The 26,756-nt window shown below is 40.3% G+C and overlaps 1 protein-coding gene across 4 annotated transcripts; it reads right to left on the bottom strand.

Moving 5' to 3' along the window:
- Positions 1-1,964: 1,964 nt before the first annotated feature.
- Positions 1,965-24,824, bottom strand: ASB11 (ankyrin repeat and SOCS box containing 11). Of its 4 annotated transcripts, none has more exons than XM_046672669.1 (7): positions 24,622-24,824; positions 15,506-15,585; positions 11,568-11,675; positions 9,230-9,380; positions 6,521-6,655; positions 5,229-5,420; positions 1,965-2,557 (listed from the first exon to the last, which is right to left on the bottom strand). In XM_046672669.1, the coding sequence occupies exons 1-7, from the start codon at positions 24,800-24,802 to the stop codon at positions 2,433-2,435; spliced, it is 972 nt and encodes a 323-aa protein (XP_046528625.1). In that variant the 5' UTR covers positions 24,803-24,824; the 3' UTR covers positions 1,965-2,432. The 4 variants fall into 4 exon arrangements, with proteins under 4 accessions (XP_046528625.1, XP_046528626.1, XP_046528628.1 ...); XM_046672670.1 differs by having other exon boundaries at positions 11,568-11,624; XM_046672672.1 differs by lacking the exon at positions 24,622-24,824 and adding an exon at positions 23,542-23,747 and having other exon boundaries at positions 11,568-11,624.
- Positions 24,825-26,756: the final 1,932 nt, after the last annotated feature.

Here is a 26,756-nt window from a genome sequence, read left to right as displayed (position 1 = left end):
ACCCCCAAAAGCAAGCAATATAATGTCACATAAACCAGATGATTCCTCTGATGGTCTGATTCTAGCTTGATGGAATGTAGGGCTCGAAGGGAATTTAAAGTCTACGTCGTATCCAATCTCTACATTCACAAATCATAGAACATCACAACTTCAAGATGCAGGGATCTGGCCCTGTTCTGCATCCACATCCTTCTGGAACCGGAAGATCGCTTCTGGTGAGTGGTCTCTTGGGATTCAATTCAGGATTAGAGTGCCCCCTCCACGCACACACCTACCAGAGTTGGGAGGTCCATACAAAGGATTCGTGAAATCCATGGTCTGCAGTTTCAGAAAGTGGATGGAGCAGCAGGAGTCTCAAGTTCCTTGGGGCCACGATGGACTGAGTATCCTAGGACATCCTGGGGCTTAATACAGAGCTCAGACATTCAGCAAGATTCAGGTTGACCAAAAACGGCACTCAGGAGAGCACTTGGAAGATAGAAAGCCTCCAATTCCCGAACGTTCTGATATGTATTTTAATTTACCAGTACTTTCCTTGAAAGTTTACGCCTTTGATATTATGCTTAGAATAGACCTTCCCTTTCATGTACATTTATGAACATTTTATTCTAGTATTTTACAGCATCATTTAAAATGTTTTAACATTTTTTTAAAAAACAAGATTTGTTTTTGGAATATTATGTAAAATAAGAATTTAACCTTTTCCTCCCAAATATTTAACTAATTAAGATTAACTTATTTGATATTCCAAAGTTATGAAAATCAGAAAAAGATCTAGAACAGTACTAACATAAATAAAATGCTAGCCACGTGTATAATTTAAAATGATATTGCAGTCACATTAAAAAAGTTAAAAAAGTGGACTTAATTTTAATAATGAATTTTATTTAACCTAATATATTCAAAATATTCTTTCAATGTGTAATCAACATCAAAATTATTAATAAAATATTTCACATTCTTTTTTTGTACCGAATCTTCAAAACGTGGTATGTATTTTATACTTACAACATATCTCAATTCAGCCTAGCCACATTTCAACTGCTCAATAGCCACATGTGGCTAGTGGCTTCTGCACTGAACAGCACAGATTTAGAGCAGTGCTGCTCAACCTCAGCACTATCGACATTTTGGACCTGATAATGCTTTGCCATAGGGAGCTGCCCTGTGCATTGCAGAATGATTAGCTGCATCCACTAGATGTCAGTAGCATCCCTCCCCCAGTTGTTGCAACCGAAAAGGTCTCCAGACTTTGCCAAATATCCCCAAGTGAGGGTAGGGCAACATTGTCCCCAGTTGAGAATCAAAGGTCTAGAAAAACTAGAAAAAAAATATGTTTGGAATGAATCTTAGGATCATCTGAGAGAAAATTTTCTTTTCACAAGTTAATATTACCATAGTCACTGAACCATGACAGTAGTACTTATAATAATTAAAAGTCTATTCAATTTCCATGTTCTAAATTCACAAAAGGAAGGAGGAGAGGAAGGGGGAGGAGGAGTGCTGGCGTACAGGGAGAGAGGTGGGAAGAAGAAAAAGGAGAGGAGGAGAAGGCTGTTTTTCCAGTATACCTGTGTGCTTATTTTGGGCCCCTGCTCACAGAAATAATCATCAGCCCAGCACTGAGCCCGTCTTGGTGACAGGCATCAACATGGAATTATTATAAAAACCCTGAGGCTCTTGACTGAAAATAAGCTGATGGATGCTTGGGTTGCAACATGCGTCAAACAGGGCCAGTGGGTTTGGGTAGCTGGTAGCACGCAGTGTTGCTCAATCCTGGAACTGTTTCCTTCAAAGAATAGCATTTAATATCAGAAATGATGAGCAATAACCCCCAACCTCTGGGTGCGCTAATCTCTTCCAACATCTGTCTTATCAACCAGGACCTCAGGAACTGGAAGCCTCAATTAACTGTGACATTTTAAAAGTATTCAGCTTTTTTATACATAAAAAAGGCAAGAAAATCAAAATTATTGCAGAGATTTATTCACGGAAGGAAAGAAAAGAAGAGGGAAGGAGGGAGGAACTAAAACAGGAACACATCTTGGAATACTTACATTCCTCACCATCTTATTCACCCAGATTTACATGTGTCTGCACGATATTCATAATGTTGACCCTTACATAATTGAAGATCATGACTCTTCAAAAATAGCTTATTATTTTCACTCTACTTCACAGTCTTTTAAAGTTTCTTAACAACAAGAGCTAAAAACGAAAAGGTTTCTGGTTGCCCCTTGCTTAATAGGAATATCAAACTAACCAGGAGTTTCCACTCCCCAAGTGTTCCAGTTCATCAGGGCTTTACTCTAACTGGCTTAGCTCATTTGAAGTGACTGAGAGTCTAGCTGTCAGGCGTCTACACTAGGTACTCTGGGTACAGCAGGCAACAACCTGTTTCTTTCCAAGTATCTTCCCTTGGACAGTTGGGACTACTGGTATAGGAGGAATCTTTCTAGTGGCTCCGGCAGATGTAGTTTGTGGATGGTTTGATGACATGCTCGCCCCAAGCACTTCCGGACACACAGGCGGCAGAGCTGGGAAAGAGCAGACGGGCCTAGGAAGGAATTAAAATGGTGTGAACCTCATGGTAGTGGGGTGGGGATGGGGGTGAAGGGGAGACCAGAGGACTGGAAGAGGCAGAAGCTTTCTAAAAGCTTAAGAGAAGCTGAATCTGTATAGGAATTATAGACCGGAGGAGCAGACACTAAATACACACAAGAGATCATGGTTTGCCCCTCCGGATGGGGACATGTTTCTTTAAGTTGATCCTCCAATGGTCACTGTATTACCAATACTGAAGAATGAGGCTAACCAGAGGCAAGTTAGGAATGACGTGTGGGGTCTAAAGGGAATGCATTTCATTTATGTATCACATGTGCCAATGAATGTGATATACTGGCCAAGGAGAAAGTGCAAGTGAAAGCACTGAGCATGCAGGACCCTGAGACAGAGCTTCAGAGCAAGGGACAACTGCCGAGAATGTGTCAGCAGGAAGCCCGGCCAGCATGATCACAGAGGCAATGTTAGATGTGCCAGGGGCCTGGTACTCAGGCCTCAGACGCCTCCTGGACCTCCTGGCTCTAGCTGTCCAAGAGGCAGTGCTGGCTGGGTCCCGACTCATACTTGAAGGGGCCCTCCATTCTCACAAGGATCCTAGCTCAATAGAGGATCTGAAGAAAGGGCCCAACTCACTTAGCCCCATTATACTCTGAACCTCAGTCTCATGGAGTCTCATGGAGTTATCATTCCTATGGCTTTGAGTGACTTGGAGTCTTGAAGGAAAGTAAACTAATGAGAGTCCAAAATATGGTTGAATAGGATGAGCAAGCTTTTGGCTGGAATACCAGTTATACAGAGGCATGTGTAATGTCTCATTATTTCCTAACCTCTCTGTCTCAATAAAGATCTTTTCAAGTAGATCTATATAATTAATAAACTATACAAAGTTTTCCTTTTTAAGAAAATCCTATTGTAACAGCATCTTGCACCCCATGAGAAATGGTGGACTGCATATGCAAATAGCCAGATAACACTTGGGTTGATATTGCCAAGGAGCATCCATGTGATAGTAAGCTACCTGGAGGACCAAACAATCATCCTTAGTTAAAATCTTGGGAAGCGAAAATGGAAAGCATCTTTACCTGTCGCCCAACTAAAGCACCTCTGGAAAACAGTAATGCACACAAATTGTACAGTTTGCCTACGGAAGTTGAGACACCAGAGTGAACTCTGATGGAGGTGGTGTTCATCCTCCTAGAGCAAGCAGCTATATTTATGAAGAGAGAGGACAGAGGAACTTGCTTGTAAGAAATACAAATCCTGGGCCTGGAAACATTTTTGATGGAAGAAAAGAGGAAATGTGACAACAGCTATAAATTATATTCTCAGCTAACAGTCGAAAAGTACCTGGTATTTGCAAACTGGGAGCTGGTAAGGAAGATCATAATTCTTCAAGCGGAGATTCAAATAAAAGAACAATCATTAATGGCATCGACTACTGGAAATAATCTAGACCAGTGGTACTCAAAGTGCAGGCTCAGACCAGCATCGCCTGGGAGCCTGCTGGACACACAGAGTCTTGGGTCCCACCCCAGACCTGCTGAATCAGAATCTGCATTTTAATAACATCCCCAGGTGATTCATATGCACGTTAAAGCTGAAGAAGCTCTGACCTAGAGACTGGTCCCAAAACTATTGAACCAAGCATTCCACCTGAAAGGTATATAAGACATGTGGTAGCTTCACAAAAGGGAACTGGTCAGTGAAATAAAACCCTTTCCCACTAGAAATTGTTTCAGAAGATTCAGCCCTGGGGCATCATAACATTAAGCGTGCACGTTCTGGGGTCAAACTGTTTGGTCAGAGTCCTGGGTCTACTTCTTAGTACCCATGTGACTTTCTGCAAGCCAATCTCTTTATGCTTCTCTTTTCCCATTTGCAGCTGGAATAGCAACAGTTACTATAAAGTTCTCACTGCTCTAGGGTTTTAAGAATTCAGTGAGATTAATCTGTTTCGAATTTAGTTCAGCACCCGACACATGTAAAGCTGAATAATTATTATTATCCTTAATATTCTCCTGAGCATACAAATGATCAATATAGGCTCAGATAATGTTCTCCTTCTGTATGGACATAGCATGGTTCTCTTTTGAATTTGGAATACAGAGCTTTTTGGATGCCCGCCCTGCCTCCTCTGACACCTGTAGTTGCACTAGCCCATGGTGGGGATGAGAGTGAGGCCATGAGGAATGCAGACCCACCTGCTCCCTGATCTGGAGAACACGCAGACAACTTCCCCACTTAGGCCAGTTTCTGAAACACACACTCTGTGTCTACCCTATCACCTCTAACTCAAGTATTTCCAATTTCCCCTGAACTGCCTGCAAATATTGCAAAGCAGAATTTTGGTCTGCTCAGTCATGTGATTATACCAGGATAGACATGGCAGTTCAACCTTTTCAAGGTGAAAACAAAGTTCTATGATTATTTTATTGTTATGGAAAATACACAGCAACATACAGTTGTATGTACATATCCTTTGGCTATAAGTGAATATATACAGTATATAAAATCCCATCTCAGTGATGCTAACACTTGCTGCCTCCCACAATGCCACTCTCAATTAAAAAGAGAAAGAAAAAGGTAAGAAATTCTAGGGATGAGACAGGAAGGAGAGAGAGCAGATGTGTTTATGGAAGAGAAATGGACACCCAGCCCCTCCTTACCTTCACGGAGCAGGAGCGCCTGCTCCACGCTGCTTTTTGGAGCTGCCAGATCAAGTGCACTTTTGCCCTGAGCGTTTCTGCACTTCAGGTTTGCCCCATAGTCTGTTAGTAGGTGGATGACTTCCACACTGGACTGCCTCGCGGCGGCATGGAGAGGAGTGTCCAGCCATTGGCCATGGTCAACACTCGCTCCTTAACAAAGCAGATGGCCACAATTCAACACTAAATGTTAATGCAGAAACACAATGAACCTAAAATATAGTAGCTGTAGATGAAGACATCTTCAATGCCATGACACATGTGACAAATCTTTGAAACTATGTGACTTAGCCTAGAACCTCAGCAACGCCTATTAAGAATGTTTAAAAATATTTTGATGAGAAAAGCGAATAAAAATTTTTAGTCATTTTAAATACTTTTGTTGCTTTCCCATATGAACTCTGTGACATACAAAATTAAATATTTGCAGATCCTTTTACATAGAGCTATTTTGTTTTTTGTCAAAGGATAAAGCTAAGTTTATTATTTATATTATTCAGGGCTCACAAAAAAGATTTCTGAACTACTATAAGGAGTAGTAAATGATGGCAGATAAAAAAGACAAAGAAACATCTTGGAGATAAAAATTCTTATTTAAAGGTAATAACTCTTATGTAATCTCCACCTTTATGTCAGTGGCTAAGTTTGGGGAATTTTTAACCAAATAATAGTTTCAAGACATTTTACTTTTCCCTGGGCTCTCAGTTTCTGTATATTCCTTTTGAAATTAAAAAATTACTAAATAACTTAGCAGGATTGATCTAAAGTAGTCCACGGCAAATGTCTTGTTTTTACTATCCAGCATCTTCCTGGTAACCACACCTAGATTTCCCTCTGGGGAACCATCCCCTGTGATTTCCCAGGTCATGTTTTTCCAGTGAAGCCAAACAACTGCAGTGTAGACAAATCCGGGCCTAAGCCAATCAGTGCATTGTATTCCCTTGGCCACCATGATTGGTGATTCAAAAAGAGCCAATGAAATACAATTGTTTTTTTCCCCTAGGACTTGTGGGAAAGAGACCCTTGCTCTCTCTTGAGACCAAGGAGAACTATAACAGGTAAATGGAGCCAATATCAAAGGACACAGAACAGAGAAATACAGACACTCATTTCTCTGGAGAAGTTCTGTTTAAGCATTCAAACATCAAATGCTGTTAGAATTTTGTCCAGCCTGACAAGAACTTCATCTTTGAAGCCATGGAAAACCAACAAAGTTAATAGGTTCTTCTCATGAAAAGATTTCTGGAAGTTACCTAATTCTAGAAGTTTCTTCACACAGTCTACCCTCTGGAAGGTGCAGGCCACATACAGGGGAGTTCCGAGCTGAGGCACTTCTTGGTCAATGTTAACATTATTTGCGAGCAGAATCTCCATGCACTCTCTATGACCTGGTGGAACACAAGATAACCTCGCTCAAGTAAGGGAATTAGTGACTATTCACAGAATTACAGGACTGCTTATCTGGAATGAGCTTTAGAAATAACCTAGTTTTTTTTTCAAGCAGAAAAAAATTTTTCTGAAATCTCCAAAATAAAACCATTAAAAAGAGAAGCATGTCCATGCTTCCCCCACTTAAATTCCTCTTTGCAGCCCTTGAGGTACCTTCAACCACACTAAGGGCTCCAAGGAGCACAGCTGAAATCCCTCTCTAGAATGAAGCCGCCAGTTTACAAATAGACGCTACAAGACCCAGAGGGGTAAATGACTCATCCTATTATTACCCTGAAAAGCCAATGCTCAAATCCCAGCCCTGATCCCTCTCCATTACAAATCTCTCATTCTCTTCCTCACTCAGGCATGCAAGACTGGGTGTATGGCCGAGCCATGCAGTAAAATTTCCTTCTTTAGGTTAACCTGGAAGACACTTATGAGAATTAATAAAAAGCCTGAAGTATAGAATAGATTTAAATGCACTTTCAAATTCAGTGGCTAACGAACTACACGAGCAAGTATTCTCCTTAGGGAGTTTGGCCAATGAATAGATAGGCATGATTAATTTGCAGCATATGAATGATTCATTCAGGAGCAAATGCTTCTGAGGTATCGACGGGAGCTTGTAGAGTTTGTTCTCTTCGAAGATTTAAATGTTTCCTTAAAAAATCTTACTATCACGGATTAACTTAACCAACCTTTTCTTTATAGATAACATATAAGTAAGCTTCATCTAAAACCTGCTTGATTTATCACAAATTCTGAATTAAGCATAAATATGCATTAAAATGTACAAATAAGCATTCTGTGGATTCAAACTATTTGTTCACATAAGTAAATATTATACCTGGATTATAGCATCAATGTTGCAAAGTATTGACTCAGACTGACCCAGCTTGTTCATAGAGGTTTAAAGCTGTAAGAATTGAAATAATATCTAATCAGTACCTAAAACTGCCTGGTAGATACAGGGCATCTAATAAACATTTTTTAATAATTCCTATTATTTTTCTCTTTTTTTGCATAAAAAGAAACTGAGCCTAGTTTGAGTTAAATTTAAGTATTCTCAGGAAGTTTTAAAACGAATATATAAAAGTCAAATGGTTAGCACTAATATAATACTGTCTAAAATAATTACTTTGCTATTTATCCTTTCATTCTGTGCATGTTGGTTCCTAACATGCTTTTATGATACAGGAAAAAAGTATGTAGAGACACGTGAATTCGTGTGTTTATGATAAGTATGTATATATATTTTGTAGACACATAGATACCAAACACTCCATATATAACCATACAAGTACTGCAGAATTACTTAAGTAATTCAAATCATTCCCAATATTTATCCATTTTTAAATGTTTGGATGGAAATGCAAATAGTAAATTAATTTTTATTTCAAATCAATACTAAAAATTTTTTTAAAGACATATCATTTCCAAAGTAGACTATTTCCCTACAACTTAAAGGACTTATTTGAAATTTGGGAAATGACCAACATCAGTTATTAATCAATAAATGTTTATTAAATATGTATAGGACATCAAAACCATAGGTATATTGAGATTTTGGCCTTTTGTATCATTTAACTAACCCACTGCAAAAAAAATTCCCAAGTGACATGTTTAATAATCCGGGGCCAATCTTTTAGTATTGTCTGTGGAAATAAACACTTTCATTCCCAATTACACCAGCAAAGATCACTGTTTTATAATGTTCTAACTTCTCCCTTGTATTTCTGCTCTCAATATAAGAAAATAACTCCACTACTGGGCAACACAGAAATATTGCTCTTTGAGTGTGACCTTTGACAAATGGCCTTGGCCTTTCAATGGTATCTTCTTGTTCATGTTTAGACTATGCGTGTAGTTTTAAAATTCCTTAAATTTACTCTTTTCCCTCATTTCAAAAGTAACTGAGAACACCGGAGTTAGAGTCAACTTCAAGTTTTCCAATGCCATGCTTTTTAAAGTCGCAACTTCTTTTTCAATAACTAATGACCTTGAAGTCATCAACTTATCTAGAGCGCGTTGATTGTTGTGGACAGTCACATTTAATCTTCCATCAGAGATACTATCAGCCTTGGCTTTCAGACACTTTCATAATTTATTTTATGTTAGTGGTTGATGTTTTATGGGCTTTAGGGGATGAGCTGTTCTTTTCTAGGAAGGACAGAGACACAAGCACAGTACAACTCATGGAAGTCACCCCTGCAGGCTTGATTGCACCAGCTGCCACCAAAACTCCAACAAAGAGCCTCAAGAAAGACCTGCCAAGAGACTGTCCCCAGGAAACCAGGACATCTGAGACAGAAAGCCATTCCCAGGTTATAAGAAGAGCTGTTTTATGCCCCAGTGGTATTTCCTGAAGACTTAGGCAAATTGAAGTTACTGCTATGGGATTTCTAAGCTACACATAGTCTACTGGCGAAGAAGATCTGGGTGATCCTTGCATGATGAACATAATACCATTGACTCATGCAGATTGGGGTGAGTCCACCAATGTTTTGTATGCAATGTGATGGCTCATTTACCTCTCTTCACTGCCTCATGGATGGGTGAAGCCAGGTGTGCCTCGAGCTGGGCCTTGGCTCCAAACTCCAGCAGCACATTGACACATGCAGCACTGCCACTACAGCAAGCATTGAAGAGGGGCGTGGCTCCATGAACCGTCACTCCATTGACCTAATGATGGACAAAGAGACCCAGAGGATTTGCTATTTCATCAACATCTACAAGTATGTATTCCTATGTATCTGCCTGGATAAATTTCCCACGCAGGTGAATGAGTGAGGGAACTCTATATCATCACAGTATTATGTTTTCTAGGGACTAAGTAGCCTATCAACTCTCATCTATAAATAATACCACAAGTGGGACAAAAGGGGCCAAAGCTTTTAAAATGTATTTATAGGTATTTCAGAGCTTCTGAGGAGCCTCCTAATCATTGAGGAGTGGTCCTGTGAGGTGGTTAAGAACATGGCCTCTGGAATCATTAGCTTGGGTTCAAATCGCAGCTCTCTATTTGTTCAGAGATCTTGACTGAGATACTAACTTTCTGTGCCTTGGTTTTCTTACCTGTAAAATCATGGTCATAAAAGAAGCTACCTCATGAGGTTATTTGGAGGATCAAGCTAGTTACTATATGTTAAATACTTAGAACATTGTCTGGTGCCCGGTAAGCATTCAATAAATATTTGCAATAACAATTTTTCCATTTTCCATTAATATGGAGCTGACTCGCCCTCCCAATCATGAACAAACATGGCAGGAACCAAAAGTACTTGGAGAAACCAGCGAGTTTAAGGTCCCAAAGTCTGTGCTTGCAAAGAATCTCCTCAGCAATTGCCCACAGTTCTGTCTTTCTCACCACAAATTTCTTTTCCAGTCTACTATAATCCATACAAACTGTATATGCGAGCAGTGACTCCTAAAGAGATCATGACCAAGACAAAGACGCAAAGAAAATAGCCATCAACATGGTGTTTCCAACCATCCTCAGTGCCTTCTAGGGATGTGGGAGGCATGTGAGAACCAGCACAGCTGGGAGGCATCTTTAAGTATTAGCAATGGCTAGGAAAGAACATCAGCGGACCAAGGCATTCTGGTGGGGAGGCTCTGATAGGATTGAAATGTAGGACAAGGAGGGTTTGATGTCAAACCACTTTGCCTCAACAACTAAGGATAGATGCTTGCGATAATCAGGATCCCAAATTTCCTTGTTTCAGAAACAAAAAAGATACTTCTCTACAGTGCCAGGATAGCCCCCGTTAAATTGGAAGTTAAAGATGAGATGCTAAGATGGCAGAGACAGACATGGACTGGAAAAAATGTGGGTAAATTTATACAATCTAGGGATTTCTAACTGATTTACATTTTTTTACTGACAAATATTTGGTGGAACTTGTTTGATTTGTTTTTACTAGGCATCACCCTCATCCTCAGTCCAGGAAGTCGTCTGATTTGGTTTCCTGTAAGTTTCTCTCTCAGTTCAGGGCAGCAAACATTTACTGAGCACCGATTAGGCAACAATGTTTTGGAAACACAGGCGGGTAAGACAATTGCCTCTCCTTGAATAGGTTGAATTCTAGCAGGCAAGACAAGCAAAAAAAGAGAGAATTTTGATACAGCACCTCAGTCACCCCTTGAAAAGAGGGAAGAATTTAAAAATAAGATAAATTTTGTAGTTTTTCAATGTATTATTTATTAGAAGCTCGTTTAGTTTGATAATATTGCTCATTTTGGTTTAGGGTGTTGAATTAAGAGTGGTTTTTTGCTGTCGTTGTTCTTTTAAAATGTGTTCTTTTTAATGTTTTACAATAAATTTTCCAAGATTGGTTTTCAAATTATTTTAGTTCAAGTTGATTTTTTTTCTTTTTTAAGATTGGCATCTGAGCCAACAACTGTTGCCAATCTTTTTTTTTCTGCTTTTTTCTCCCCAAGTCCCCCCAGTACATAGTTGTATATTTTAGTTGTGGGTCCTTCTAGTTGTGCTATGTGGGACGCCACCTCAGCATGGCCTGATGAGAGGTGCCATGTCCGCACCTGGGATCCAAACCAGCGAAACCCTGGGCCGCTGAAGTGGAACACTTGAACTTAACCACTCAGCCACGGAGCTGGCCCCCAAGTTGATTTTTTTAAGTCAGCATCACAATTTTGAAAGATTCCTGTGAATGACCTTATCTGAATGTTCGTACATGGGCATAGAGGCTGAAGAGAGGGGTAACCAGCAGTGTCTTCCTGACCATTCAGGAATATGAACGTGGATGGGGCCCGACCCTCAGTGGGTAAGCAGTCTGGAAGGTACTATCTCTTTAGACCTAGCAGTTGCACCTGGGCAGACAGACTCACAGGGGCAGGGGCAGTACTCACATGGGCACCATTTTCCAATAAGGCTTTAGCACAGGCCACGTGACCTCCAAGGCACGCCTCGTGGAGAGAAGAGACTCGGTTAATTGTCACAAGGTTCACATTGACACCCTACAATTTGGAGAGAAGTGGGTTAAAGGCTGCTTTAGCAATAGCAATAAAACCAACGTTGTTGGATGTATTTCTGAAGTGTTCACAGTCCGTGGGTATCATATTAGCACCATATAGAGAGGGGTAGAGGTCACAACCAGAGGAGTCTAAGAATTACAGCAGGGAGCCTCAAATTCATTTATTTAACAAATGTTTAGTCAGCATTCTAGGCCAGGCAACCTGCTAGTACCTGGGTCTTCAAGGCTTATGACATGGGTTTCTCTCCTCCAAGAACCTAGTGGGGAGACAGAAATGGCAAAAAAAAAAAACCCAGCAAGAATATTGCTATACTGGAAGCATGTTCAAATTTCAATTGGGAGCGTGAGGTATCCTTCCATCTGGCTTGGGGAATAAGAGAAAACTTTGCAAGTGAGGTGGTATTCAGCTAAGGCTTGAAGCATAAAACATTTCAAGCTAAGAAGGCAAAGAAAAAAATATTCCATCAGGAAGGAACAGCATATGCATACAGGAAGCAACTAGGTAGAAGCAACTAAGCAGGGCCACAGTTGGCTAGTTGGGTATTTCTGGATCAGAAAGAGCCCACACATGACAGAGGCAGAAGAAGAAAGGGGAAGCAGGAGATGAGGGGAGATGAAGGACGACAGTGAGCTGTAGTCAGATTGTTAAAGGTCTTTATTTCCAAACAGGGGGTGCATGTCTCATAGAGAATGAGGCACCTTCCAAGTCCGTTAGGCCGTAGAAGGTCTAGAGCTAATGTATTAGATGTTTTAGGAAAAGCACACTGGTAGCACAATGGAGGGTTGCTTGGAGAGGTAGAGATGTGAGACTGAAGGAAGGAGCCACGAAGACATTGGTCTGAGTCCAGGCCCGAGCTGATATGGGCCTGATATGGGAGTGAACAGCAGTGGGTATGAGAAGTAGGTGATGGGGTCTCAAGAAGTTCAGGAGGTAGAATTGGATTTGGAACAGGAGAATGACTCCCAGGCTTAAGAGTAGAAAGTAGATAGTGCCCTTAGGATTCATATGCCACGGTAGCAGCACTGCTGTCTGCCTCACTGCACTGTGTGGAGAGGCCTCTGAAGTACCAGGGTCTGGGGCCAGGGGCTTCTCCTGACCCCATCTCCCTACCCAGGCCTAGCATATTCCCCCTCTCCATGCTGCTGTGTCCACCTTCCTCATCTTGGAGTCTATGTGGTAGATGACAGGATCAACCTAGCTGCTGGCGAACTCAGACTTCACGCCCCGATTTTAAAAACTTGGCCCTTACCATTTTGTCCCATAATTACCACTTTCTCTCTGTGAAAGGAATTAGGTCGATCCTTGTGAGCCGAGTTGTGCTTTTGATTCTCTGCGTCATAACTGACCCACTGAAAGCTTTCAAAACCTAGTGCATGACCCTGGACCCCAACCTCTAACCCAAGTTCCCACCATCTCCTGCCAGACCTCGTGGCCCTGGGTGCCTCCCTGCTGTGACCAGCAACTGAGACTTCCCACTATTGCCTGTCCCTTCAGCTTAGGGCCTCTCTAAGCCTCCCTGGTCCTGTCCATTTTCAGGTCCTGAATATGACCTCATGACTCCAGAGCTGTGCTACATATTTCAAATTGAATTCCTAATACAATGAGAAAAGTCTTTTCCTTGTCCTTTTCCTTTTCCCACATAAGATTTCAAGAAAATAAGTAAAACAGGCTAATCCACAAGGTGGCAGCAATATGCTAGAAAAAACTCTGATCCAGCGCAAACTCGCAGAATCCCTGGAATTGTGGGAATGTGTTGCTGGACAGGCCTGAAAGACCATCTAGAGTGAATCACCTTCATTGTGCTTGAGAAGATGGAGAAGCAGAAAGTTCAAATTATTAGTAAGACTTGAGGCTCCCCAGCTGTGGGTGACAGCCAGCATGCTAATCAGGAGCTCCTGATCCTCAGTTTAATGTTTTACTCACAGCACACGACACTATCTTAATGCGAAATAAAGTAAAGAATAAAGTAGAATAATACATTTTTGGCTAATGTATACGGGTAAAGAAGTGGGAGTGCAGTAAGAAAAAGTTGAACTTCTCTATGAAGAATGCTCCTTACATATTTAAGCCCACTATAGAAACCAACACGCTTATGAAGTATAGTTAAAAATAAAGTGCCAAATGCAATGTGGTATCTGGCTTGGATCCTGGAAGATAAAAAGGACGCTGGTGGGAAAACTGGTGTAATCCCAATAGCGTGTAGTTTAGATAGTGGTATTGTACCAATGTTAATTTCTTATTTTGGACTAAAGTACCATGGTTATGCAAAATGTTAACACTAGGGGAAATTGGGTGAAGGGTATACAAGAACTCTGTATCATCTTTGCAACTCTTCTTTAAAATTCTTCAAAAATAAAAATGCTTCTTAAAAATACTAATAAAATCATTGAGGTCGGGGGCTGAGAGCGAGGAGGTGGATGCAAGACTTTTCACTGTGTACCTTTTTATATCATTTTACCTTTTGAACTATGTGAATATACTACATATTAAAAATAATGAAATCAAATTCAAAGTGTTTAAAAATGAATAAGCAAGTGATAAAATCAAGTACAAAGCCTATTTGATCATTACTGGCAGGACTGTTTTCCTTTTGTCTCTTTCTTGAGAAGTAACACAACTCATCAAGGAGAAAAAATGGCATGTGCCCACACAAAAAGCAGTGTGCCCAGCTGTTTAAAGTCAAAATGGTATGGAAGCCAGGTTCAGTGGTACCTAGGATGTGGAAAAAAGGTATAATGACTCACCTCCTCTGTACACACGTGGACTCTAAAACAAACAAAGCAAATGGAGTGTGTAAATACTTCCATTCATTTCATGAATATTTACTAGGCTGCTATTGATTGTTCAAGGTGCTAGGGACAGAGTCATAAAAAAAATAAAGTAGGCTTCATAACTAAGACTTTCGTAAATCTTCCCCAAAGAGTAAGATTTACCCATTTGTCAAGCTATTTTAATGTTTGCTCTTGAAATAGTGTGTCATTGGGGTAGCAGCCTCTAAGATGGCTCCCAGCAATCCCTGAGTCCTGGTGTTGACTCACTTGTGTAATCCTCTCCCCTTGAGTGTGGGCTGGATTAACTGACTCACACCTAAGGAACAGAATATGGCAGAAGTGATGGGATGTCACTTTGGAGATTAGGTTATACTAAGACTTCCTTCTTAGGTACCGTCTTGTGCTCTCTCTGGGAGGAGCCAGCTGCCATCTCATGATGAAGCTCTATGGAGAGGCCCATGTGGCAAGGAATTGAAGCTTGCCAACAACCACATGAGTGAGGTTGGAAGCAGATCCTCCCCCAGCTGAGCTGTGAGATGACTGCAGCCCTGGCTGATACTTTGAAGCCCGAGAGAGACTGAGCCAGAGCCACCCAGATAAGCTGCTCCTTGGTCCACAAAAGCCATGAGAATCTAAGTATTGGTAGTTTTCAGCCACTGTGTTTTGAGTAATTTGTTACAGAGCAATAGCTGACTAACGCAACTTCAGTGCTGCTGCTACTAAGGCATACTGGAAGAGTATAAGGTGAGCTGGTGCAACACAAATTTGAGGGCATCCCCCATCAGCCTCACAGGGAAACTTTCTCTGAAGCAAAGGAAGACCCAGAAGGGGAAGGATAGAACTGGGCAGAAAATGAGCCAGCTCCCCAACAAAGGAGAGGCAGGAACCACAAATGCTGAGCTGTGAGAGGACACATACACCTAGAAGGCCATGCTGGGACCTAGATGTGGGCAAGCAAGACCTCTGCTACAGTCAACGCTAATAAAACGTGATGCTTGATTATGGCACGAGCACAAAGGATCAAGTCTTCAGTTTACTTACTTGTGCAATTAAAGTTTTAAGGGCCAGTAAGCGCCCCTGGGCCGCGGCTTCATGAAGTGGGGATCGATCAGCCCAGCAATCTGAAACACAAATCAAGCTCAGAGTCAAGGTCTGGAGTTTTCTTCCTCCAGCTTGTTCATGTGCTCACCCACAGTGAGAGGAGATTAGGGGGATGAGGAGGGAAGCTCGTACTATGCATCAGGCTCTCTCGTCAGCCACTTTCAGGGTGACAAGCCCTTGAGCGTATGGTCCATTAGTTTGGTGGTGTGTGTGGAGAGGGAGAACAGACCATCTGTCAGGTGTTTCAGGAGCAGTTTTAACAAGAAATACATTTAGTTCAAATAAATATTGCCCAGTGTTGAATCCGATAACTCTAATTAGGGCAAAGCTGGTCAGTGAGCTTCCCCACTCTCATCTTTCCCCTGCCTCTCACCCTCACCCCTACCCTACAGACCCAACATGCTATACACCATGAAGGACACTCTAAGGGATCGGGGAAAATGGTTTTGTTCTAAATTTCCTGGGTAATCGTCTCTGTTTCATTTTTGGTAACGGAGCATATCTATCTATTATCATAATGCAGAATGTCATTTTTCAGATGACATGATCCTCCAAAAGTTTTTTTGTGGGCAGCTGAGCATGATGGCTAAGCATGGGGCCAGTGAAGCCACACTGCCTGGGTTCAAGTCCCACCTCAGCCATTTTCCCTGCCAATATGGACAAGTTACTAAAATTATTCAAACCTCAATTTCCTGATCTGTGAAATAGAGATATAGCAATCTAGTGTTTAGCAAGTGCTTTGGTCTCTAAATAGGCCAATAAAATACATCCATGATGTTAGGTGCTCAAGATAACTTATGATTAACAAGTACACATGGTAGGGCAGTGCTCTAAGGAACAGCCTCAGAACTGCTTTACGAATCTATTTTTCTTGTAATTGCTTATCAGCAAAACAGCTTAAATGAGCATTTGAGAAGTAACCCTCTACGAAACCTGCCAGAGGGGCATCATTTGTTTTGGAAGACAACCTACTCTGGTTTGCAAAATTTGGGCATTCTTTGCTCTTCATACACTAAGTAGCATGTAATACAATGTGGATTTAACACAAAGGGTTCATCTTATCAACATTTTCTAGGTGATCCCGGTGGTGTTAAGAATCCAGATTTTCCCATATTTGCAACCTTGGCAAAAACAATCCCACCAAAGATGGAATTATGTAAATTTGAAATAGTTCAAGGCCTCAAAGAGAGTGTGAACTTTTCCAATGGATTAGAACCAGGGCTATAAACATTTCCATAAGCCCTCTTCTTATACTGAAACTCAATTTTTATCGTTTCTAACGCTTTGGGTTATGAAAAGGGAGAAAGCTAGAATGAACTCTACAGGGTTGTACTGAAATTGGACCAATTGGTATGAAAATGTGATTTTCAATATATGTGTATATATAGAAAGACAGTGCCTACAGAAATATCTATGGGCTGAAGGTGGTATCTGGTGATCTATCTGGTGAGATCTTTATCTATATATCTATATCTATATATATATATATCTATATCAGTACAGTGCACTGAGTAAACCTAAACCAGGACTCCTTGTAGAAATGGCTGATTCCAGGAGGTGGGCCAGGAAAAATATAAGATAGGACCCAAACACCTTGCAGAAAGTAAGGAAGTACTCAGTGAATGATGGGAAATGTCAAAAAGACACAGAAGCTGGCCTGAAGGGGATTCGACTGGCCGAAAATGGGACAATCTGTACATCAAAATAAAGAATGATAGTAAGAGATTATACTCTATCAAATAAAATAGGAATCTATAAGTCCTCATTGATACAAATGAATATATAAATAGGGAAAAGAGAAAGCTCTTCTTCATAGTAGAACACCTACTTAGAAATGTAGAAGAAATGACAGAATCTGCCTCAAATTATCTCCTCACAAAATAATTACTAGTTATAAGGGGAACAGTGGTAACTTTACAGTAGAACAAAATTGTAGACACCACCTCACCCAGGGGATCAAAGTTAACATCAGAAGTGACAGAACAAATTGGCACATTGTGCCATTTGATGGAACGCGATGAGCAACATCACGTGCTATGGGAGGGCATGCGATGAAAAGAACACACTATCGCTTCTGTGATATTCCTGCTCACAATGCATAACCCGAATCTAATCATGAGGACACTGCGAACCAACTCAAACTGAGGGACATTCTCCAAAATAATTGGTCCATAACCAGTTCAAGGAAGGACTGAGGAACTGTTCCAGATTGAAGGAGGCTGACAAGACATAACATCTAAAGGCAACCTGTGTGCCTGGATTGGGTCCTTTTGCTTTCAAGGGCATTATTAGGACAGTTGGGTAAACACGAATGGGGCCTCTGGGCGAAGAGAAGTAGGAATTCCTTACTGCTCTTGTAACTTCTCTGTCATTTTGAAAGTAGTTTCAAAATAGTGTGTGTGTATATATATATATATGTACTTATATATACATATATATATAAAATCACTGGTGATTCCGCACTCTGATATGAATGTGTAATGCTTTTATAATAAGAAAAACAAATTAAAGTTTTAAAATGAAAATATATTGCATTTGTATCTCCACTTGTTCCTGAGTCAAAGTTGATGAGTGGAATATTTTTAAATCTCTTTGGACATTTATAATTTGCATAAGCTGGAAATAATAAGATAACGTATGCATATAATCCTCAGTTAGTCAGCCTTGCTTTTCTTCTAATACATCTCTATCTCATTCAATATGAAACGTGCATCAGACATGTTGCCCCCTTGCCGCATCAGTCTTGGAAATGGGCACAGGCACCAGGGTTGTGAGCATGGTCTTCATCCATGGACGACAACTCAGCACCCTCATCAATGCAAGCAGCAAACTCACAGCCATGGCTTTGTTATTCTTTTGTTCTAATAATAGCCAGTGAACCTGAGGCACCTAAAGGTACTATAAGTATTTGATTCAAAAATAAAAATAAAAACAAGATTTAAGCGGCAACTTGCTATTATTAACTTAGAATATCAACATGAAATGGCTTTATTATTTCTAAAACTTTCCTCCAAGTGGGTTGTGGTGTCCCCTTTCCTTCTGGGAAGCAGGAAGCTTAACCACGTCTTCATCCTATTTCTAGGAACTTTCTATTACTCCTCAGTCCCATAAGACCCACTCCATGCACACAACTTGGCTAGATCTCACAAACCTAAGGTTATGTGAAGGAAGCCAGACACAGAGGAGCATGTGCTGTGTGATTCCTTTCTATAAAATTCAAAAGGAAGCTAGATTCACCTTGGGTGTTGGGAGGTAAAAGGACCCCCCCCCGGAGGAGGGGCGGGGGCTGACTGGAAATGGGCATGGTGGGGGCCTTGCTGAAAATAATATGCAGTTTCTTGCTCTTGGGAGCTAGTACCTGATTGAGTTCACTTTGTGAAAATTCATCCAGCTGTTCACTTAGGATTTCTGCACTTGTATTTACATCATACTTCAATAAAGAGATTTTAAAAAGACCAGTCTACCAGTCAATCCACTTTAAAACTGTAATCTCCGCTCCTCTGCCCACTCCCAGGGTAGGGTATGGCCCTCTATACCGCCCCAAGCAGCTAAAGCTGGAAGAGTGGCATATTCTCATACATGTCCCCACTTCCTTCTTCTAGGTGCCAGCTCCTCTGGCGCCTTGGGGATGGGGAGAAGAGGGACAGAGAAAATGTTTCCCCAGTTAACTGGAAGAAGAGGCCAGTCCTATTTGCTCAGCCTTAACTGCAGGTCTCACTCGTGGTCTGCGGGCTTGCCGCTCACACCAGGGCTCACTGCCAGGCCCCTTTCCTATGCACCAGCATTTGACCACCTCTCCTAGTGTCCGCCATCAATGCAGCACCCTCTGATGCCTGAGGTTGTGGTGAGCCTGTAGGGCCATCTTCCATTCCACCAAAAGAGAGGGAATGGTGGCTTGTCCTGGGCTTCTCTCTCACCATGCCATTGCTTTCCAATTCTCTTTTCTCCTATTTGAGTAGCACAGGGGGCAGTTCAGTGAGCTGTCTGCCTATGCAGACTTCCAACTGAGAGTGAAACGGCAGGCTCCCCTCTTTTCAGGTGCCCCTTATCCAAACTTGTATTTCTCCTGGAGCCCCCATCCTTTGGCTTTCAAGAAAGGAGGGAAGGGAAGAGCCTTGCTTCATGAGCCGGAACACCCCAAATGCCTGACAACCCCTTTACCACACAGGAATAGATATGACTTCTCGTAAGTGGTGGAAATAGGACTGAAATCCAAAGTTTTGTGATTTCAGAACACACTCTGTTCTGGCTTTAAGAACTATTGGTTTTTAAATTCTGCATATCCTCATGGTAGATTTACTTGTCTGGGATGTTTTGCTATATCTACCTTATCTCTATAAATAATGTGAAACAATTCAATTGTATTGCCTGCAATGTAGAAATCATTTTTGTTTCCCAACTGGAAACAAAGTCACTCTCCAGGACGTCACCTTTCCAGTTACATTGTTTTCCAGCAGTTGGCTTCAAAGGACCTTGAAGAGTTTTCACACAAAACCCTTTACCAGAAACTCTGCCACGGTGGGCTCTCCTGTTTTTCCATTCTTAATTCTCAATGCACAGTCTCTCACTCTTATCATTCTTGTCTTGCAAATTAAAGCTAATTGTGAGAAATTAAGGATAAAAGTTATTTGGCAGCTAGGGAGTTTTTCCATTCCTTTCGGGAAATATGCAACTAAGCTCTCCAAATAAATGAATGCTTAAGTAGGAATCAATCATTCTTTTCTAAGGCAGTCTATTTTTAGTTATTTGGCAGACTGCCTGTGTCACAGGGCTGCAAGCACACTATGAAGATAGTTTACCCTACAAATATGTTTACTTGTTCCTGATGAGGTGTATGGAAAATGTTCAAGCACTTTTTCATTCCTCCCTTTGACTTTTTCTCAGAATGTGATTGATATCTCCAGTTCTCAGACTCTCTGAATAACAATTGGATGACAACTTCCAAAACATACATTTCAATGACAACATCGATTCAGATAGAACACAGCTGTCTGAGTTCCAAGTATTTAAGACAGAAACCAATTATTATTTTTTTGCAATTTTTGCCCTTCTTAATTCCAACAAGTATTTGAGCTTACTGGTTTATTTGTAATTTAAAAAAAATCACCTAGCTGGTTATAATCTCTAGTGCACATGGAACAATCTTTATTCTCTTTATTAAGTTCCAAAATGACATGGAGCAATATCTTCTCCTGTAGCATTTATCAAAGAAAAAGAAAACTCAAAAAGAATTTCAATGGTGAACCAAAATATAGGCAAGAGTCTAGCAGAATTAGTGATATTGCTTTTTAAAGTATTTGATTTTTTTTTTGCAGGGGAAGATTCGCCCTTCACTAACATCTGTTGCTAATCTTCCTCCTTTTTTCTCCCCCTCAAAGCCCCAGTACATAGTTGTGTACAGCTGTAAGTTCTTCTAGTTCTTCTATGTGAGCTGCTGCTACAGCATGGCTACTGACAAACCAGTGGTGTTATTCTGCGCCTGGGAACCAAACCTAGGACACTAAACTTTAACTGCTAGGCCATTGGGGCTGGCTAAGACTTAGTGACATTCTAAGTCAAACAAAGGTAGTTAGAGAAAACCATATTATAACAAATTTCCTGAGATATCTAAAATATTATAATAAAAGTGAGTTAAAATGCATACTCTAGAACACTCAGTTCTGGTCAGGAGATGAAGCACAGTCAATAAGCATCTTTTTGTAGTTTGTTAGAAAGAAGGTCCCTTTGAACCCATCAGGAGCAGGAGAGCTGAGCTAAAGGTGACAGGCGGAGCGGCAGAGCCCCTGTTGAGGACTGGTTGTCCCAACTTGGGAAAGCCAGCAGGCACCTGTGGTATGTAACCACTCAGAGGGGGATTGGGCCAAGGCTTGAGGAGACAACCGGCAAAACCGAGCAAGAGTAGAAGGCTAGGGAAAGGACTGGGCAAGAACGGATGAAAGGCAGGAAAATCCTGTCGGAACGGGAAGGATAGGAAAAAGGAGTCAGGATGATGAGGCAGGGAGAGGTGCGGCCACCAAATCAAGATCAGTCCTTTGAATTGAGAGCAAGGACAACCGACTTTAAGTGTGACACTTAGAATAGAACTAATCTTTTAGGCTTAGCATAAAATAGCCATTTTTTTAAAAAAGGGTACAATAGTCCCACAATCTCTTATCTGCAATTGTAAAATGTCCCAGATTCTAAAAACCAAGTTCTTTCCCAAGTTTGATGCAAACTCCTTTGGCAGCAAAACATGATCAGGACTTAGGTTAAGCAATTTATTATTTTTATTTCTATTTTTCACTTAGTGTGAATATTTATATGTTCACTATAGAAATATCAAAATGTTTGATTATGGGTGGCAGCTCCTGGCCCTGCTGGGAGTGCTGTGTAATATACAGTATACACAGTTGTGTGATCTTTATAGTATCCCCAAAAACTCCTGAATTCTGAAACACATCTGGCCCAAGGGTTGTGAATAATAGATGATCAACCTGTATCTGCACTTTATTTTTATCAAGTTTGATGACTAAGTCACTCTACTAAATATAACTCTAGTTCTGGCCAAATTAGCAAAGGTTGAAAAATCATACACCATGTCTCTTGGGAGAAAGACAGTGCCTGCAGAAACATCTATGGGCTGAAGGTGGGGTTCGGTGATCCATCTGGTGCTCTAGATGGAATGCCAAGGGCCAATGACAATGTGTCAAACTTTAAAAAGTATATATATTATTGACAAATTACACAAAGAAGCCTGAAAAAGCAAAACTAGTAACAGCCAACCATAGCTTAACTCAATTCTGATGAGTTATCTACAAATATAACAGTTTAAGCCACAAAGACATATCGAATGATGTATTCTAGAATGTGAAATTTCAGAATAAAAAATAATTTTCCAAAAGACTTTACGGCCAAAAAAAAGATATTTAATGAGGGATATGATGCTAGGTGTAGCTTACAAAAGGAAGAGTGCCAGGACCTGTGACAGGCTAAACTCTGCCTGGCTGAGTTTTTTACTGCCCTCCCCTTGTTTTTGACAGGACTGGTGATAGTTTATAGGACCATAATATGCTATTGGAATCAAGAAATTTAACCTTGGGCTGAGACTTTTCGAAGTCAATTAGCTAACTTACTGATTAAATGTCACATATTTTCCCAACAAACATTTGTCTGACCCATGAGCAGCAACGATAATTTCTGGTTTGAGTTGCACACTTGCACAAAATTCTATTCTTGATTTCTACTACATCTAGCTTTAAGTATACAGTGTCTGCCTGCTGACAGTGTCAAAAGAAGAAACGCTGTTAGAATCATGTAAAAACCACTGTTTCTGGCATGTTACTGCCTACATTATTAAAGAAAGCCTTATTTACCCAATCTAGATATACTCTCTATTATATGGGTGTGTGAGTGTGTGTATATACATATACACACACACCCATCCACCCACACATACATATAGAAAGGAGATTAAACTGAGAAATTAACATGCTCTATTCTGCCCCCTGCCTCCTGTTAATGATAATCGAAAAATACATTTTTTCCTTTATAACACCACGCTACTTGCAAATTAAATCAATTCTATCCTAGGAGCTTAAACAAGTAAAGATATTTGAGCTAAAGAATGAATGAACTCTATTTAAGAGACTTGTATTATGGCTCCAGACTTAAATTTGAACCATGCTTACATGGGTTTTGACTATCATAAAAACTTTGTATGACTGTACTTAATTAAGGACCACAAAGACAGAAGTAATGCACACGAGCAACAGGAGAAAACATTTTTAACATGCTCTTGCCAATATTGACTTTGTTGAACTTTACCTAATTTAAACCATGAGGATGATGTATCTATGAGAATACCAAAACAGTGTTACCGAAACTTTTACAAAGCTCCTGCCCAGATTTACAAATTAAATTAGAAAATAGCTTTTCAGATCATGCTTAACTTGAAACTAACGATAAACATATTTTTTTAACCACTCTAAGCAACATACCTCCCTGAAATGTGTGACAAATGTAATCCCCAAAAGAAATCTCTTTCCGGAGTCCAGGCCGCCTGACACTTTCTGAAACTTCAAGATTCTTCTCATTTTCCCCAGTTACTTGAAGCATTCTGATGCTTCGTCCTTGGAGGTCTTATTTCTTTGGAAAAGACTGCTGTTACCTAGTGTCTTCAAAGTTGTCTAGTGTATTGGAATCGCATAAGGCTATTTTGAAAGAGAATCCTGGATGCAAATTGAAACGGATACTAGATAAAGAATGATGTAATCCTGGAACCCCTATGAACACTAAAAATACACAGGGAAATTCTGAACTCTGTTTATGAATAAATACTCCTCTATCAAGTGACAATCCTAGCAGCTTCAAGGATATCTGATTCACTTACTTTTGTAGCATCTCACTACAATTCAGGTGAATCATTTCTGGAAAGAAATGGGGACTAAATTCTACAAAGCATGAGACTTTAAAATGTTTTACCCAAATGTTGGCATTTCATATCACAACCTTTGTTTGCAGTGCTTTGCGTGGTGCCACCTATAAATGGGTTTAGTGAAGAGTTTTTCCTGAGAGTCACTAGTGGCGAATCAATTTGAATTGCAAATGACAGCACAAAAAAATATGTATATACAGCATGCCACATTTGCTGCTTTAAATCAAATTTATTGGTCATTCTGTTTCCTGAGGAAACAATCTTGTTAGAAGGCAGTGTTAAAGATTGATTAAAAATATTAAAGAAAATAATCCTATACAAGTAATTCTTTTTTTTTTTTTTTTACAAGTAATTCTTTTGGTTAGTAGAAATGAGATGTCTCAAGATACTCTTAGAAAGCCACTACTCTATTTACTTCTTAAATAATAACTGCTAATAGAACTGTTAACTTGCAAAAAACAAAGCTGAAAATCCTTCACAAATTGGTGCAGTCAACACCATTTGCTACATGAGATAATAATTTTTTAAAACTACCCACTCAAAGCCAAAGTATAAATAAAATCTGCCTTCCAGAAACATTATTCATATGAATTATCTAGAAGGTTTTCTTTAAAGTACTGGGAACAAATTCATGTATTTTTACCTGAAATTCCACCATAGATCTCTTCTGCTATCCTAGCCGCTTCTTTTCTGTTTCCTTTGACGATATAGAAATGGGTTAGGAGAGCCAAAAACACTTTAATTAAAAGCTTGAAGAAAAAAAAAGTAGCAAACATTGTAATGAAAATGTTTTTAAAGCCATAGAAAACAGGACCGTCTTCCATTTTGGCTTACACTCCGCATAGGTTCTTGGGACTGCAAAATTTCAGAGTTATAATTGGTATCATATGACATCTATTTTAAACCTTCTAGTCCTCGGTGCTCCTATTACGGAGAACTCAGTTTGTAGCCTGGAAGCTGTGATTTGGCGACTGCATGTGCTGACATTCACGGCAATGTTAAATGAACTAAAGAAACTGCCTTCTAACCAGAAACACCCAATAGTTCCAAACCTACATTCCTCAATGCTATTTAACAAACAGGATCCATATCCAAACCTTTTTTGTTCCTAAATCCCCTTTTTGGTATGTTATGTTGGAAGGCAGGATGAGAAAGATAAAACAAACTTCTCAGATCCCAGAGGGACAAAGCAAGTTGTTTGAAGTTCAAAGAAGTGCAAATACAACCTATGCTCTTGGTGTGAAGTGCTAGCTCCTGGAACATTTCATTTTCTCTTCATTCTGAGGTTTATGGGAGACAAAGCCCATATCGAGAATATAACCATTAAAAAAGACCATTTACTCACTCTAAGGCAGTATTTAATAAAAGGCCCATCTTAGATGCCTCTCCAAGTGGAAGTGTCAGACTGGAAGCATGAGACCACTAGCTGTAATAGTTTCATCAGTGACAAGGTCCCCTAGTAAAGCTCCTGATCATTCCCTTTCCATTTCCACTGTCAGTAAAGATGGTACCTCTTTCTGGAAAATGTGGGCTATCCTTGATCATAGAAGACTTATAATGAAATGGATGAAGAAAATGCCCTAGGTTCTGGGTGAAGTATCCAAAGATTCTATGAATTAATACCTTTCTCATCGGAAAATACTCACTTATAACCCTAACTGTTCAACATGCATCAGCTGGCCAATACAAGTGAAGTTGATTTATTTTAAATTTTCTTCACCCAGAAAACTTGGGTGAGGAAAACTTAGGTCTCCTCTTTCATTCTTGGCTATGTTAGTTTTCCTAAATTTCTATAACCTATCGGAAAAGACAAGCCAAAATAAAATTATAAGAGCAGACTAAATAAACTTATTTAACAAATACTTTATGCAAACATATGGGAGCTTCTCCCAGCACTCTGGCATTAGAATGACTACCTATATAAGAACTGTTTCCTTGTACTCTGTTAAAAGGCTGATGCACGAGAATATACAGTGCATCGTTTCAGTGGATCACAGCACCATAAGGATCTTGTGTTGTCTCCATTCTCAAGAACAGATATTAACATATAGGATTCACTTTACCAAGCTCAGATTACCTGCTAGAGTGCTAATGTACAAAAATACATGGATGAACACAAGTATTTTAGCTCTTTTCATGTCTCTTTCTTCAACTGTACTCTAAGAAGGCCATCATTTACTCATGTCAGCTCATTGACGTAGACTGTATTATTCAATCTTGTTTTGGCCTTAATTGTCACTTAAAACACAGCTGTCCTTCCTGTTTTACATACCAGAAAAGTTGGCCATGAGAAGCTTCACTTTTTTAAGGTTGAGATACTATTTCTTTTTTTTTTTAAAGATTGGCACCTGTGCTAACATCTGTTGCCAATCTTTTTTTTTCTTCTCCCCAAAGGCCCCAGTACATAACTGTATATTCTAGTTGTGAGTGCCTCTGGTTGTGCTATATGGGTCGACGCCTCAGCATGGCCTGACAAACGGTGCCATATCCACACCCAGGATCCGAACCATGGGCCACCAAAGCGGAGCACGCGAACTTAACTACTCGGCCACGGGGCCAGCCCCCGAGATACTATTTCTGAGAGACCGCTGTTACTGCATTTGAACATTACCTTTGAGATGGGTGTAAAAAGCTACTGAAGTAAGCTCACTTAAGATATCTTTTACAGGAGATGAAATAATCTACATACAGCACCAGGGTTTCTCAGCCTCAGCACTACTGACATGCTGGGCCAGAGAATTCCTTGTTGTGGGGGGCTGTCCAAAAGCAGTGTAGGAT

This window comes from Equus quagga, chromosome 10 (genome assembly GCF_021613505.1).
Source record: "Equus quagga isolate Etosha38 chromosome 10, UCLA_HA_Equagga_1.0, whole genome shotgun sequence".
Lineage (NCBI taxonomy): Eukaryota > Metazoa > Chordata > Mammalia > Perissodactyla > Equidae > Equus > Equus quagga.
The sequence above is the reverse complement of the archived record's forward strand: the minus strand, read 5'-3'. Positions and strand labels throughout refer to the sequence as shown.